The sequence below is a fragment of the Lissotriton vulgaris genome, chromosome 9 (assembly GCF_964263255.1).
Source record: "Lissotriton vulgaris chromosome 9, aLisVul1.2, whole genome shotgun sequence".
Classification (NCBI taxonomy): Eukaryota; Metazoa; Chordata; class Amphibia; order Caudata; family Salamandridae; genus Lissotriton; species Lissotriton vulgaris.
This window is the reverse complement of record NC_141697.1, coordinates 434124194-434140312: the sequence shown is the minus strand read 5'-3', so window position 1 is coordinate 434140312 and position 16119 is coordinate 434124194. Positions and strand designations below refer to the sequence as shown.

Genomic DNA, 16119 nt, shown 5'->3' with positions numbered 1-16119 from the left:
ACAATCCCCCTTTTGAGTTACTTGTCCTGACCCTGCTGTTAAGAGGTTACTGGAGACCCTGGGCGCATAGCTTGCCCCTTGCCTAAGCCTTGGAGGGGAAGTCTTGAGGAGAAGGAGACTGCAGCGCTGCGGAGCTCAGTCCTCTGCCCAGTGAAAGGAATCCTGCTGTGGTTCCCTCAACCAGTGTAGGGTTAATCCTTGTGGCCCCCACCTTTTAATTTGGGCCTCAATACCAGACTGCCCTGGACTCAGTGTCTGTTCCCTTCATCCAATCATCCCACAGGAAGTCACCACTCACTTACTGAGGAGTGGAGCCAGCGCCTGGTGAGCTGTCCTAGCTCCGTGGTAGAGCGCCATCTGGAAGGGGCAGTGGGCGCTGAGCTCGCCGTGAGCGGGACCCCAGGGGCACCTTCCGCGCTTCTGCTGCGTGGCTGTGCAACTCTCGGTTGCCGAGGGAAAGCCCGGTGAGACACTAAGGATCGGTGCCTTCGCGCATGCTTGGTTGATGCGGAAATCCCCGGAAGGAGGGGCAGAAGAAGTGGGCAGGCCCAGGAGTAAAGCGTCTGCTCTGTGAGCGAGTGCAGTGGAAGGCGGCGCCAGCCGAGCGCTACAGCGCATGCCCCCCTGGAGAAGTGTTCCGTGAGATCGGCGCTGAGGAGAGGCGCCAGAGGGGTTTCCCAGAGCGCCGGTTACCGCTGCAGCCGGTGAGGTAATCTCTCCCTCGCTCGAGCGCCACACAAAAGAGCCGGCGCGAGCGTGAGGGGGGAAGTGAAGAAGTCGATTGCCTGTCAGGGGAAGCTGCCAAAATCCTTTCTCCGCTTGTGCACCGCCAGAGGAGCTGGCTTGAGCGGGAGAGAGGAGCTGAGGTGCCCTGGAGGCCGGTGAGCCTCGCCGGGGCTGGGCATCCTTAACCTGTCACGTGGTCTTCACCACTCGTTCTCTGGCAGTACCGGACCATCAAGTGCAAGTAAGGAGAGTAGCGAGAGGGCAGGGGAGCGAGTCCTGAACAGAAGGGGAATAAAGTGACCATTTAAGAGAGGGAAACGCTCTTTGGAAACCCTGGAAGGCCTGAATATAATGTGGTGCTAATTAGATTGGTCATCTTATCAGCTAACAGAAGGGAGGAGGAAGTAAAGGAAACCTCTTTGCTAGAAGAGTTCAGGCTTCATCCAAGGAATAACCGTTCTTTAATTGGGAAGGTGTCAAGCCTAGAAAGAGGAATTGTATGGTTGTCAAAACAAGGATCCCTAAAGGTCTGATCTAATGTAAAATGCTGACATTGCTTCTTTGAAAGTCATAGGAAGGCATATTAGAGAAATGTAAATAATTATAGAGCTTAATGAGATGTACTGCTAATACTGTTTAGTGTGGCAATTTGATACTTTGAATGTGCCTTTATTGATTTCCTGACAATTGTGATGCAACTTGGAATCTAAATGATAATTTGCTAGTAATCAAAAAGGTGTAACTGCTGATTCTAAAGTAACCTGAGCTGTTCTAAGCTGTGTATTTTGACAACAAAGAGAATATTATTTTTATAAAGCAGTACTTATTTTTCCACATTTTTGGTGTAGCGTTTTCTTTTTGAGTGCTATTGCGTGGTTTTACTGTTGGGTGGTCTGCAACCTTTACACTGTGCCTCTGAAATGTCTGACTTGCCCTAGGCCAGGCTACCCCAGTTCCAACATACACACACTGTGCAAATAGTTGAAGATACCAAGTGCCAGATTGGTCTAAAGATCTAATATGCATGCAAAGGTACAATAATATACAAAGGAACACAGTATACTAAGACTGCTGCATAGTCAAAATGTACCTGAAAGATAGTAGTATCCACTTAGATCCTTTTGAACAATGGCATGACGATTACCATATGGTTCAGTGGAGCGATATCTATAAAAGGAGCCGAAGGATAAGAATTCATCAGGTATCTGATATAAACGCTATCCCCTCCACGGGTATGCAGAAAAAGGAAAATCATTAACGAGAGAGTGCCTACCAGATGCCAGCAGCGCTACATAGAAATCAAGATCCTGCTACTTCCAGAATTATTCAGGCCGCAATAAGGACTAAGATGGAACGGGGCGAATGTCCTTGATCGGGGAGCATAAATCCAACATCTGTACCAAGAAGATTGAGGCCCAGTTGGTCAGCCACTGGCTAGAAAAGAACAACACTGAAATTGATCTCAAATGGTCTATCCTGGAGAAAATTTTAGTTTCTCTGGGTAATGATCCTACCACGGTCAGAAGGAAAAGAGAGGTATTTTGGATCTGCCTGAAAGAACACTGCCCCTGGAGAATGCCATCACATAATGTTGGTCTTTCTCTCTTCTCTTACCTGGGACCTTAATTGTCCCTGTGCTTAGGAGAAGATATAGACTGGACAGAGCTCCTCTTTTTTATGCTTTAGACTAGAGTAGGGGATGTCTCTCTTTGTTGTTTCCTCCAGTATCTGTTATTGTATTTTGCCTTATCTAGAAGTTTTTACCTCTGTTGGCTTCTGATATTTTGTGCATCTTTGATCTCTGCACTGTTCTTAGCTATAATGCCGCATTGGATCCAATCTCTATTTGTGACCACATGCAGAGAGGGCTTAGGCTTGATGATTTTTTCCATGATTACAAGGAAATATCTATTCTATGATCTTTCCTTTCTGATTTGAATTCTTTCGGTTTGCATTATGGCCGCCGCATTCTCCGTGGAGTCCTTCTTAACGCTAGTCCGTTCTCTCTTACTCTGACCCGGAAACCCTGCTCTCCCATTGGACGCCTGCCGCGTCAGGAAACAGTGAAATTGTCCCACCCCTTAATACTCCATATTCACGTTTGGGTATTTTCCCGTCTCGCCGCCAGAGGAAACAACATATTGGATGGATCCTTAACCCGTATCTGGTAAGTGCGTATTTATCTGTGAGGCTTTAGTGTTCGCCCTAGAGTCTAGCCACCGCTAGATTCAATCCTACGCGTGTTTTGCTTTGAAATTTTCTAGCCTGGACTTTGCGATTGCTTTATAGGACTCCATATTGGCTGGCGGATGGGAGCTCTACATATATCTGAGTCACACCGGCGTTTCTTTGAATCCCGGAATTGGCTCTATGCCCCCTTAATTCCATGTAAATGAATATGGCGTTACTGCCTTTGACTGGTTTATCCTGAATCTAATTGTCCACTGTGGCGCTTTATATTCTAGAAGTTGTGTCCTTCCTAAAATAACTCTTTAGCTGCTACCCTATGAGAGAGCATGGTTTCTTCCAGGAACATTGGTACCCCGAGTTGTGTGACTTTCAAACTACAAAAGATCACCCTGTCTGAGTTCTTATTTCTTCCCTGTTATATAGATATGCTGCTGCCCTTTGTGAATGAACCGATGCATCCACTCGGTTGAAAAGTTTGACCAGGGACATTCACCCCCTTCCATCTTAGTCCGTATTGCGGCCTGAATAATTCTGGAAGTAGCAGGATCTTGATTTCTATGTAGAGCTGCTGGCATCTGGTAGGCACTCTCTCGTTAATGATTTTCCTTTTTCTGCATACCTATGGAGGGGATAGCGTTTATATCAGATACCTGATCAATTCTTATCCTTCGGCTCCTTTTATAGATATCGCTCCACTGAACCATTCTGCATGGTATATTGCCCATGTTATTTGTTAAATCTCAGATATGTATATGCTGATGATATTTTTCCTGTAATTTTAGGCTTGCTTGTACGTCCCACACTGTTTATCTATCCCCGCCCTGATGAAGGTGTTGCCCTGTCCTGGGCTGTACAATGAAACTCGCTTTGGCGTTTAATTCTTCTTGTGTTGTTAGACCCTGCCTCCATCTACCTTCAGGAGGACACACAAGAACTTTCCACTCTGACATGTGGCAGCCTCACTACCTGGATTGATTTTTTGATGTTCTAGGAATGTTATTGCTGAATGAATGTATGTAATTATGAGTGAATGTGAGCATGTTTGATGGTTATAGGTGCTACGTGTGGACTTCTATATATTTATTGATTATATTCTATGTTTTTATTTATTTACTATGTGAAGTTAAATAACAATAATTGAAATAATAATAATAAAAGAATAATACATTTGCTAAATCTATTTAATCTTTGAATTTGTTAAATATATGCGAGTGTCAGCCCTAGCTGTTGTTACATAATATTGTGACCCTATTCTTGGGCCTTTTGTAATCTTTATATATAGGCAGGTGGCTTTTGAGAGTTTTGGTCTTTGTAACTTTCACCTGCCCCACCTGCCTATCATTCACTCTCAGGGGTCCCCTTTTGATTTGGTGAATTCTTTGATAAAGTCAATGGTTCGCTGCAGACCCCACTTGTAGACGGAGGTCCCCCAAGCATTGTCCCAGCACACTGCAGAGAAATGTATATAATGGAGGCTTCTCACTGCCAGATCTCATGGCGTATTACTGGGCGTCCTAGTCCAGGCAGTTAATGAATGGTGTTTTTGATACCGATCTGCTCCAACAACCCGGCTGAGAGGTCGGTCACGAAAGACAAATCTCACCTCCTTTATTTATACAGAAAAGGGTTTTGCGGGCACCTGCTCTGCCCAAGAAACGCCTTTAAAGCCTGGTACAAAGCAGTAGCATGTGTGGGATGGAGGAATAAACTCTCCTTCGCAACCCTGTTGTGGATAAATGACTCCTTTATAGAGCTTGGGGGAGGGTTAGGAACTACCCCATGGGACCTGATCGGGATTTCAACCCTTTGAGATTTGAGTAGGATTGACCCTGGGACTCTGGCTGTTCACGCAATAACTCCTCAAGGACTAGTTCTCTCACTCAGCGCCGAGACACCCACGGGTAATTGAGCGCTTAACAAATCGCCTAAATAAATAAATAAATAAATCAGAGGCAAACAACCTCACCACCCACGGTTGAGGCCCAGTTGCCTTTACTTGTCTTGCGCCTCCCCTTCATACTGCCACTCCACCTGAACGGGGTCTGACTCACATACTTAACTGGGCCACTCATAATGAAGGAACAGTCTAGACCGACACCTATAATTTGATGTTTGGGGAGCCTGCCAATATTTTCACCCAGGTGAATGAGGGCTATTACTCTGCCACACTTGATGCATGATCCCACATTGACACCACACAGTTTTATGAATTGGCTACTGTATTGGAACTTTTACATGAAAATCATGCTAATGGTTTTGACTGAAGACTCAGCATTGTCAAGTAAATGATTGTTGTGTTTTGAGTTTTAAATATAATTTTAAAAGAGACCGCTTTACTCATACAGTTATTTAAATTTGTATCTAATGTTTTATGCAAGGGTAGTCAGTCTCAGAAGATGACAACATAAGGCAAATCACCTGGTCTCTATCAATCAAAACCTTGTGCTCAGGCCAGTGAAAGTCTTAAAATGTTCATTAACAAAAGAAAAATATATATCTGTGACTCACAGAATCTGCTGAAAAGAGGTCTCCCTTCCACCATATTATAAAAATGACAGCTGCTAAGCAGAAACAAGACTCAAATACATTGGATTTTACTAAAAGGCATTTCATGAGAATTACATAGTTTTGGGGGGAAAGGTAGTACACAGGTACACTTGACAGATCAAGAGACAAGAAGGAAACCACCTTCAGTTGGTAAAAGAACGTAAACCTCTTCGGCTGAGCAAGCTGATCAATACTTTGTCTCTAGAGCCAAGATGTGAAAGAGAGGTTGTAAATGTCATAGACTGGCCTTTCCTTTAGGCATAGTTTGCATGAGAAAGAAAACGTGGCTTGCCATACTCCTGAACTATTTATGGGTCGGAAGTGCTTATGATATACGAACCTTTATACATGACATGCTAGAAAAATAATGACAACTTTATGTCATGGATTGTCCAAAATGTATTTAAATAAGGTGTCACTGCCATAACCAGAATCCTTCGATTTACCATGCATTGGTGGTAAGAAACCTGCACTGTTTGTGTGCTATTTCAGAGCACGTTTTCTATCATGTCCCACATAAATGTTGTCTCTAAAACAGTTTTCCACAAATTATTGTACGTTCTACGACTTCTTCACCTTTCTGAGAACACTGCTTTAATTCTCGCTGTGATTTCTCTCGTCTTTATAAAACCATCTTTATCCTAGACTCGCCAACAAATATTCAAACTTTAAGAGTCCAGAATCCTGGCACTCCTCTTCTGAAGGCCTTAAATCACAGTCTCATGACGCAGACTATGAAGTCTTTCACTACCCCAGTAAATGAAAGACCAAATTTCAAATTTTAATGCAACCTTCAGAGGCTCTTATTATGCTTTCTCTAAACTTGCTTCAGTGAGTAGCAGCAGTCAGGACCAGTGGCATCTCCTCCACTAAGGCAGAGGAGCGTCACCTCACTGCTATTTGAGCAGTGCAAAAAGAAAATGATAATAGTAAGACGTTATTATCATTTTATATCTGAAAGAAACACGTAGTGATAGATTCCTTACCTTAGAATTACCCCATGGCGTCAGACTGGATCCGGAAAGTTTCCGTCAGTGGTACCCTGCCCGTCGGTAGGCGTTGTCGTGCAGCTCCGCGTGCGCCGTTGGCGTCGTTGTCGCCGAGATAACGTTGCTGGAGCTACTTAGACACGCCCAAGCGCACTGATGTCAGTTCTGTACACGACTTTCCGTGCCAGGAACGCAGAGCCATGCAAGAAACTGACCACTGGTGCTTTGAGACTAGGGCCCTGAAATGGATGACCTTAACCTTAGAAATCAGTTCGCAGAACAGGGAGGATGGGTGGGGCGATAAGGAATCTATCACTACTAATGTTTCTTACAGATACATCGTTACCGAAGGTAAGTAACTTGTGCATCTGAAAGAAACACGTAGTGATAGATTCCTTACCTTAGAATAGTTACCCCAGCAATACCAACCCCGGTGGTGGATCTGCGAACCAAGATCACACCAGGAAGTCCTGGAGAACAGAACGGCCAAAGAAGCCGTCTCTCCGGACTTGGCTGTCCAGGTAGTAATGCTTGGTAAACGTTGGCCCCCCCGCGGCGGGATGCCTGGCTTTCACCTTGGGGATGCCCTGTAGGGGCTATCTCACAGGGAAAAGCCAGGACGGGTTCCCAAGGCAAGCGCTGAGATACCTCCCCAGGTGATCGAGCGCTATATAAGAACATACAAAAAAAAAAAAACGCGTACAACGAGGCCCACGTATCTGCCTCACAGATGTCATGCAAGGGAACTCCCCGCCCCAAAGCAGTAGTGACTGCGGTCGCCCTGGTAGAATGGGCGCGTAATCCCACTGGAGGCTCCTTTTTAGCCAAAGAATAACAAGCCTTTATGCACAGAACGACCCACCGAGAGATCTGCTTGTGCACGGCCGACCTTTCTTGGTGCCCACGTAGCCAACAAAGAGCTGGTCATCCACCCGGAACTGTTGTGTGCGGTTCAGGTAGAAGGAGAGCACATGTTTTGGGTGCAGACGGTGGAGCCTCTCCTCCTCTTTCGAGGGATGCGGTGGCGGAAAGAAGGTGGGCAAAGTGATGGTCTGCCCTATGTGAAAGGCAGTGACAACCTTTGGCAGAAAAGATGGACGAGTCCTCAGAACAACTTTGTCCGGATGGACAGAGAGAAAAAGAGGTTTAGAAGAGAGAGCCTGGAGATCACTCACCCTTCTGGCAGAGGTGATGGCAACCAGGAAAGCAGATTTCAAAGTGAGAAGATGAAGAAGACAGTTGTGAAGTGGCTCAAAGGGAGCACACATCTGATATGTTAGAACCAGGTTCAAGTCCCACTGAGGCATTAGGAACGGAACAGGAGAGAAACAATGAGTAATTCCTTTTAAGAATCTATTTACAACAGGGGATATGAAAAGGGAAGGCTGCTCTGGAAGCCGTAAACAGGCTGAAAGGGCCGAGAGGTAGCCCTTGATAGTGCCCAGAGCAGAGCCCTGCTGGGCCAAAGAAAGCAGAAATAGAAGGACCTCTGAAAGAGGGGCAGGAAGGGGATCCACAGCCTTTGCTGCGCACCATGCCACAAATTTATTCCACCTGCAGGCGTATACCGTCTTAGTGGAGGGACACCTGGCTGTCAAGATTACATCACAAACTAAGGAATCTATCACTACTAATGTTTCTTATGGATATATAGTTACGGAAGGTAAGTAACTTGTGCTTTTCTGTGCAGGACTGGAGCCAGGTCAGGCAGGGCTGGGCTGAGCAGAGGGTGGAGTGCGCATGAATGTTTAGCTGGCTGTCTTGGGCCGGACAAATATTCATGCACACTTACCATGTTCTTCACCTGGCTGTGTTGCACAGCCCAATGGAGAACATGCCATGGCTCCCAGGCACAGCTTGACCGGCCAAACAGGCCGCTCATACCAATCACGACGCTTGATTTGCTGAGAGAATCTGCTTCCGGTGCTGCCAGTGCATACGAAATTGACGGAGGAGAGGTGTGCGGCTACGGCGAAGGAAAGGTAATATGTTCCTTTTTTTTTTTAAATCCAACCCCCCCATTACCCATCCCCCGTCCACTTCACCACCCTCATTCCGAGGCAGCCACCACTGGCCAGGACTATAATAAGAACTACTAATCCTATGAGGCTTAGAAACAAGAAGCCAATGGGAAGCAATCTGTATTCCAAATACGCAACCAGTCTGAACCCTGGACCACCTCTTTTCTTGCTGCTAGCAGTCAAGATAAGTATATATTCCACTATTTTTCCAGTTTATATATAGTTATTGGTATTTACTATTTATATTGTACTGTATTATTGCCGCCTTTACTCATTTGAGCCCAAGTGTCTCCATGCATCTTTTAAAATGAAGACTTTCCTTCGTAAACACGAAGGAAATCTAGTTTCATTTGGCTGGGTCATTAAGGGTTACGTGGCCAAGTGGTGTATCTCTCGTCTAAGTTGCTAGCCCTTATGTTCCCATCAGATGCCTATACATAGCTAATCATAACTTACTGTCTGTGTCACAATCTTGTTATATGAAATTTGGGGGAAGGATCCTCCATATGCATGACCTTTCTCTGTGGAACTCTGTCACTGACTTTAAGAATGTAATCTGACGACCTCAACCTGAGCAGGTTGCCTCTACGGCTAGGTTCTCTGTCTTTTTTATTAGATGGCTAAACCCTGCTTTTGTCCCCACATCCTCTTCACTTCAGATTGTTAACTCTACTAAAAGTGTGTCTCATGAAACGGAAAAGACTCTTAAACATTAGCTCATGTGGCAGGTATCCATTATTGTCCGAAAACGATGACCTGAATATTATTGAGCTGTATACACGTATATTGCAAATATAGGGGTCCATTTCTGAATAGTCACTCAAGGCATGTGCGGTGTATTCCTGCAGGAGACTCTGAACAGCTGCATCACAAAGAGAGTGCCCATCCTGCTCCTGAGGGGCCTGGTCCGGCTGATTGTCATCGACTCCATCGCCGCCCTCTTTCGAAGTGAATTTGGAGCCAAGGACTCGATCGTCAAAGCGAAGCATCTGCAGACGCTGGGGGCGCAGCTTCACAGCCTGAGCAGCAGGTTCCTGGCTCCGGTCTTCTGCATCAATCAGGTATCCGGAACGGACATCTTTCCTGACATTTGGAACTTTTATACATGTGAGCTTTAGTCGTCTTTCCAAGATCACGTTCAAAAATAAGCATTTGCTAAACAATAGGTATGACCTGTCCGTCTAGAATCAGTCCTGGAGCGATGGTTAACTGTTCATTCACAAAAAAGGCTAGTGTGTGGCCTTGGTGAAGCACACGTCGAGGTAACAAACATATGCAACAAAAGACAGAAAGGATGCTGGTAGATATATCATAGGTTATTGGCAGCATCTCGAAAGAGCAACAGTGCAGTAGAGCCATATGAGGCAAAAACTCGTATTGTTATTATGCTGCGGGCTGATTAGATTTGTATTACATCATTGATTCTAAAAATGTGCCAATACCACCCATTTACTATTAGAGAAGCACACAGAACTTGTGCACTGATACCCTCTCTGGGGATTAGTGCGCTATTCAAAGCAATATCACACTGTTAAAGGATTAATGCTATCCACAGCGTATAGTATTTGTCATGGAAGAGTTATGTCTATATTAATACTAAACTGTTAAAAAAAACAATGAAACTTTGTGAAAACAAAAAACCAAGCAAAACATCAAACTGTTTAACTTTGACAATGGAATACTTTCACATTTAGCTATAATTCATTTTGCAAAGAATAGAATTACACTAATTACATGCGACTGCTCAGAGAAACAAAAGTTGTACAATAACTTCCTTTCCAAATGTGTCACAACCAAAGCTAAACAAAAAAATCAGATTTTGCAGAGGCATTCTCACACTCTTTCTGCTCCCTGAAATGAAAGACTCCATGCACAGGCAAAATGCCGTTACTCAGCAAAATTAATGGTGTAATTACCGCATGGTTGTCATGTGTGCTGCTGATCCAAGATAAATCTGACACCCCAATCACATTCCCCACATTGTATGTATGCTTTCCTATGGGCTGATCCACCATCTCAATAAATCAATGGCTAAAGGAAGGCTGGCCCAAAGCCCGGGCGTTTGTAAAATTACTATTAAAATTATGCATTTTTTCAGACTACATTAGCAAACAAGGCTTTCCATGTTAATTGGCAATTAGATACCTAAATGCTTGAGTATGTTACAGTCCAGTTTCAAAATATTTCTGAACAATTTCTAAAATATATCAAGTCCTTAGATAGTTAGGCTATTTGCAATTGTGTTACTGCCTGCGGGGAGCCTCTCTATTCCCTGCAGGAAGAGGAAAAGAAAGTATTGTTCTGACAGTGGCCTGTGCCACCTTCTTGTCCTTTACGGTTAGATAAAATAAGCAGTGGATGGGGTGGGTGGGATTGTGTAGGTGGGGTAACTTTAGGAGGGAATAATTAATAAAGGGTTTGGATTAATGAGAAGAAAGTAGGGGCTTCTCAGTTTTAGATCTCGCCTAAGACAATTTTTGAGCTGTTACTTGCAAGACATTTTGATTACGTTCAAGGGGCTTAGTTCAAGGGACTTGGAGCCTGCATGTTTCTTACCATTGGTTGGCTTCATAGTCACTCTTGTTTCTTTGCTTCTCATTGATCCCCTTGTACTAATTTCATTCTCTGTTCATGTGTTTGTCCCTTCCACAGAGCATGGACCAAGTACTACATCCCGTAGGCAGCCAGTGTCACACCACTTGTTGCACGCTTCCGGAAGTACTTTTTTTCTTTAGGTTGTAGCACTCTATAAAAGTGTATGCGTTTCCAGACCATCTTGCTTCCTCCCCACGCCCGATGTGTCATTCCTTGCCCGTCATGCGTTGTTGTTTGACCTGGTCCCAATGCCCCCTGTCATTGCTTGCCTGATCCGGCTCTCTCCTCATGCGTTTTTTGTCCATTGTTTTGTCCTGCGTTGTTGCTGCCCCGTCCACTCTCCTCCCTCCCACATTATTGCTTGAGCTGTGCCCCCCACTTCTGCTCATCACTGCTTCCCTCAACCCCTTCTAGTCATTGTTTGCTGTGCTTTGTCCCGTTGTTGCTCCCCCATCCCCCTTGCATCCCTCTCCGTTGTTACTTGCCCATATCCTGTTCATTCCTCCATTGTTGCTTACCCCATCCCCCTACCCACCTTCACATTGTTGCTTGCCCAATGCCCCCGCCCCAACCCCCTCACTCCATTGTTGTTTTGCCTCACCCCTTTGCCCCCTCCCGTAAGAAGAAGAAAAAAAGCACTTTGATACAGCCAGCAATGGCCGGGTCATAGTGTTTTTTACTAAGCATTGGCAAAGCCAGTAGGTCTCCCCTATGAGAGAGATCAGTTGTCTTTGTCAATTTTCTTTTGCTGTATTGTACAGCAACACCGGTGCTGTGCAGCAGGGTTGAAAGTACAGAAAACACTATGACGCAGCCAGCGTCGACCTCATCTTAGCGGTGCTCTACAACATCGCTAAACAAGCGTTTGCAATACAATAGGTCTCACATTTGTTAAAGTTAGAGCTATTGGCGTTGTAAATTATGTTTTTTTTTTTCGAGCCAAGTACTTGTCTACTACTATTGTAGTCTAAGGTTCCCAATAACAAAATATCTGCCTACCAGCTTTAAGAAAACGTAATCACAATTCATCAAAACATCATTTGCACAGTTGCCCCCACCCCCACTTTCCGAAGGGTGTGCTCTGGGAAGGTGAACTTTTTCACCACCTCACTTCTGTTTGTTTGTATACCTCATCCTTTGACATGTAAGTTAAGATTATTTGTCATCGAGGGGAATGAATAAATGTAAAATGTGTAATAAAATTAAAAGCTGTTTCAAACAAGGGCTTGAAAATATTTCTTGCCTACGATCCCCCAAATTCTTAAGATGCCACTGGTAGAAAACGTCTATGGCTTTAGATTCATAAACATCACATGGTATCATTTTAGCCTTTTACATAGTTTTGTAGAAGTCATTTTTATGTATATATTCTGTGGTCTGTGTTCTGCATTGTACCTTGGGAACTCGGTGCATAACAGAAGAAAAAACAAGAGTTTAAGCTATTGGCATTGTAAATGGCAATGCCTTTTATTTACGTGTTGCTTTTTAAAACATAAAAAGGCATTGTCATTTACAATACCAATAGCTTAAACTCTCGCAAATGCGAGACCTATTACATTGCAAACGCTTGTTCTGCTTATTTTGCCATAGTTGTGACATGCCAAGCTCAGTGTTCCATTACAACTCACCTGATCGCCAAACTTGCCAGCCGGGCAGGTTGTATTCAGTCTGAAAAACGAGACTTTTACAAAACTGCATAAATGTTTTATATTTTTAGGTCTTTCCTTTGGAGGCTCGGTGATGCAAACGATCAGGTCTTTTAATTTTGAAGTTAAAAAAAACTTGTATCTTTAAAGTCATGACTGTCGACAGAGCTGTGCAAACCACCATCACAAAAGGAGGAAACATGTTTACAATGAAAATAAAACGGCAGAAAGAAAAAAAAACTCATACTGCTCCCTTTATAAGGCCCAGATCATAGGGATGCGTAGACTCCGCATATTATCTAGAAGTGAATATCGTTTACTGCTAAGGCAATGAAGAGCGCGCTGTAGACAATTATTAATACTTTGACATTCCGTAATCTCCCAAACTCTTAACTGCTCATTTTTTGTTGTGACCCTAGCTGCTCCCTTCGCCCTAATGGAGACGCTTGATTAAGTCAGACCCCTTTTCAGGTACACTGACTGTCGAAAAGGCCTAGTCAGCTTTCCATCCTCCTGAGGTCAGTAAAATAATTACCATTACATTGGTGAACATTAACGCCTGCAATTTACAGTGATTATAAAATGCGTAAGTGCAGCAAGAGGGGCAAAATTAAAAATCAAAATTCAACAGCTTTTCTGTATGCTCAGCTTCTGAAGTTCAATGAAAAACAAGCCAGAGCCGTTCCCACCTCTTATCTCCAAAGTTGGGGGAGGGGTAGTGGACAGCACACAGACCACTGAAGGAGCATCGTTATGGTAACACTCCCGCTCAACATACACAGCACTGTTTAAACTCAACACAAGATAAAAGATATGTCTGTTGACAGAGCAGTGCAAACCACCATCACGAAAGCAGGGAACATTATTACAGTGAGCAGTGCATGGGCCCAAAGATTTTCTTACTTTCACCCTAGGGCTGCCTGGTCTTGATTCCACCTCTTCTTTCTTCCGCCACCATACTCTTCTGGTCTATCCCACTCTTGCTGGTTCATATTCACCTCGTCTTTCTCTATTTTTCACAGTTTTCTTAGCTTTCTCTTGCTCTGGGACCAAGTCTGATGAGGATACACAAGTCATGGTCCTGAAAATTGAGGACCACTTGCAAGCACCGTCACAAATAAAGCACTGAAGAGCAGCTGAGCAGACAAGCAGCAAAGCATCACAAGTAGTTCATTATTCCAGATTAGCAAGTTAACATGCAAGCAGTACAGCTCTTCAGCGCATGTGCAGATATGTGCTGTGCATGTTATTCTCTCCACAGATGGAAGAAGGAATCTGTAATGTTGTGTGTGGTGATGTAAGTGAGCGCGTGTGTGTGTGTGGGCACGCGGCGCGCTCATGCTGAGTAGAATGGAGAAATGCCAACTGACCCGATTCTGGCGGGAGACTCCCGAGGATGTGCTTTGTGTCTCTTGCCTAAAATCTCCTTTTAAATGTAAACCAGCTGAGGAATTCAATAGCCCATAATTTGTTTTCAAACTCTCATCACTTTCGAAATGTTGGCATGTATCAGAATGTTTCATCTATGCTCAGGGCCACTGGAATTATGCGATTCTGTGGCCAAGGACTTTTTTGCATAATTAAGGGTTTGCCACGTTTGCCACATAATCGGCTGCATAAGCAGCAGTTAAAAAAAATATTCTAGTTCAAACAATAGTAATGTGGCGCTATGTTCTCGCCGCGTGTTGGAAAGGCCTTTGTAAATGTTAACTAGTCATCTTTCCGTTGCTTATTTATGCCTTTGGTTGTTGAGCTGGGGTGAGATATTTGCTCAGACAGTATCACCGTGTACAAAAATGACAAGCTAACGAAGAAATGCTATAAATAAATGTGCTGCATTATCCTGCGTATTTGGCCTTTTCTTTCCCCATAATTTAGCCAAAACTGCTGTATAATTCTGTGCTGTCTTGCTGCATAATTCCAACGGCCCTGTTATACTAGACTATGGAATAGAAAGTCAGTTACGGTTAAGGGCAGATTGAAGAATACAGCGGTCGAACACATATGAGCATACATTCACCGTTTAGCTTTTATACAATGAACTCGTCAAGGAATTAGCCACTTGCCAAAAGAATTGGTCTTATCTGGAGTGGAACAGTGTTCCCCTCCCCCCCTTGTTTTTCATTAACTCGTGTGAGGCCCTATCTTTAATCTGCAATGTGAAACTACAAGTCCCAGCATGCATAGAGCTGTGGGTTCAAAACCCAGGGCTGGCTGAGTGTCGCACTCGTGACCTGGTGTCGCCTGACACCTATGAAATCTGCAGCTCCACCACACTTTGCTCCATTCACATAAACATGTTAAACACGTGCTTAAAAGGACACTTCTCCGCTTTTGTTAGTGAAACGCGGCCCACATGACATGAATCACTGGCTGTGGCCGCTCTGTGACGCGGATACAGTCAATACGAATAAAGGCGCAAGCTGGGGGAGCAGGAGGTGAGGCCGCGAGTGGTGCGCGCACCCACCACAGCGAGCCATGTGGTTTCAATTATCGCGCCCGTGTCTGGGCACGATAATTGAAAACACTTGGCAGTGGTGCGCATAACAGACACCAATAGGCCATGGGTGGAGCAATGCGCCCGCCTTTGGCCAATTGCATGCTGTCTTTGAAAAAAAGACGCACGCAAAGACCAATAGGCCCAAAAGGAAAAGCACACACACGAGCTTGTGCAATTCCTAGGTCTGTTTTCAAACCCCTTACATGAGGTCTCTCCCTGCGCGAGCACTGCTACGCACTGCAACGCTAGGCGCGAGACCTAAAAGCTCTGACAAAGCGAAACCGGTTGGCTTTGCCAATGCTTTTTCTGTTAATGGTTAGATTATATTTTTCATAGTATTTTCCGTTTGATTTGGCTCTTATTCTCACTTCAGGGATGTGTTAGGATATGTTTGTTTGAGTACTGAGTAGGGTTGAAAGGCTCGATGTGCTCATATAAATGTATGGTATACCTTTTTCCAAGACAGTTGTTTTCTTATCTGTGCTATGCCTGGCTAATTTTAGAGCTAAGAGAGCAGGCTGTGTTCCATAGGAGGCAATCCTCTTTAGAAAGTGACGTGTAGAGATATAAGTTATAGCAATGCTTATAGTGGGTCCTTCAGGGTAGGTAAGTTTGACGTTTGTAAGAGGGATAGACCTTGTTTCAAACTTAAGGAGTGCTAGTCATTCGCTCCGTTTGAATGGAAGGGGGTACTTCAAAGTGTGACTTCAGTACCTGCTTGGACTAGAGCTAAAGTACAAAAGCAAATCGGTCTATCATTTAAGAATGCTTTCTAGTAGATTTTCATTGATTGTTCCCAAGTTCTGGAACAAGTTATTATTAAATATCTGGAACGAAGAGTTTATTTTATTCTTCTGAAAAACCGTTAAGATTCACCTTTCTTGGTGAAAATGATGCACAACTGG

The 16119-nt window shown here is 44.2% G+C and overlaps 1 protein-coding gene across 2 annotated transcripts in view; it reads left to right on the top strand.

Moving 5' to 3' along the window:
- Window positions 1-16119, top strand: part of XRCC3 (X-ray repair cross complementing 3) — a 175263-nt gene that overhangs the window by 137202 nt on the left and 21942 nt on the right. For both annotated transcript variants that reach the window (XM_086936657.1, XM_086936656.1), the window contains one exon: window positions 9322-9534. In XM_086936657.1, coding sequence (XP_086792783.1) covers window positions 9322-9534 — 213 coding nt within the window. The remainder of the gene's footprint in view (window positions 1-9321; window positions 9535-16119) is intronic.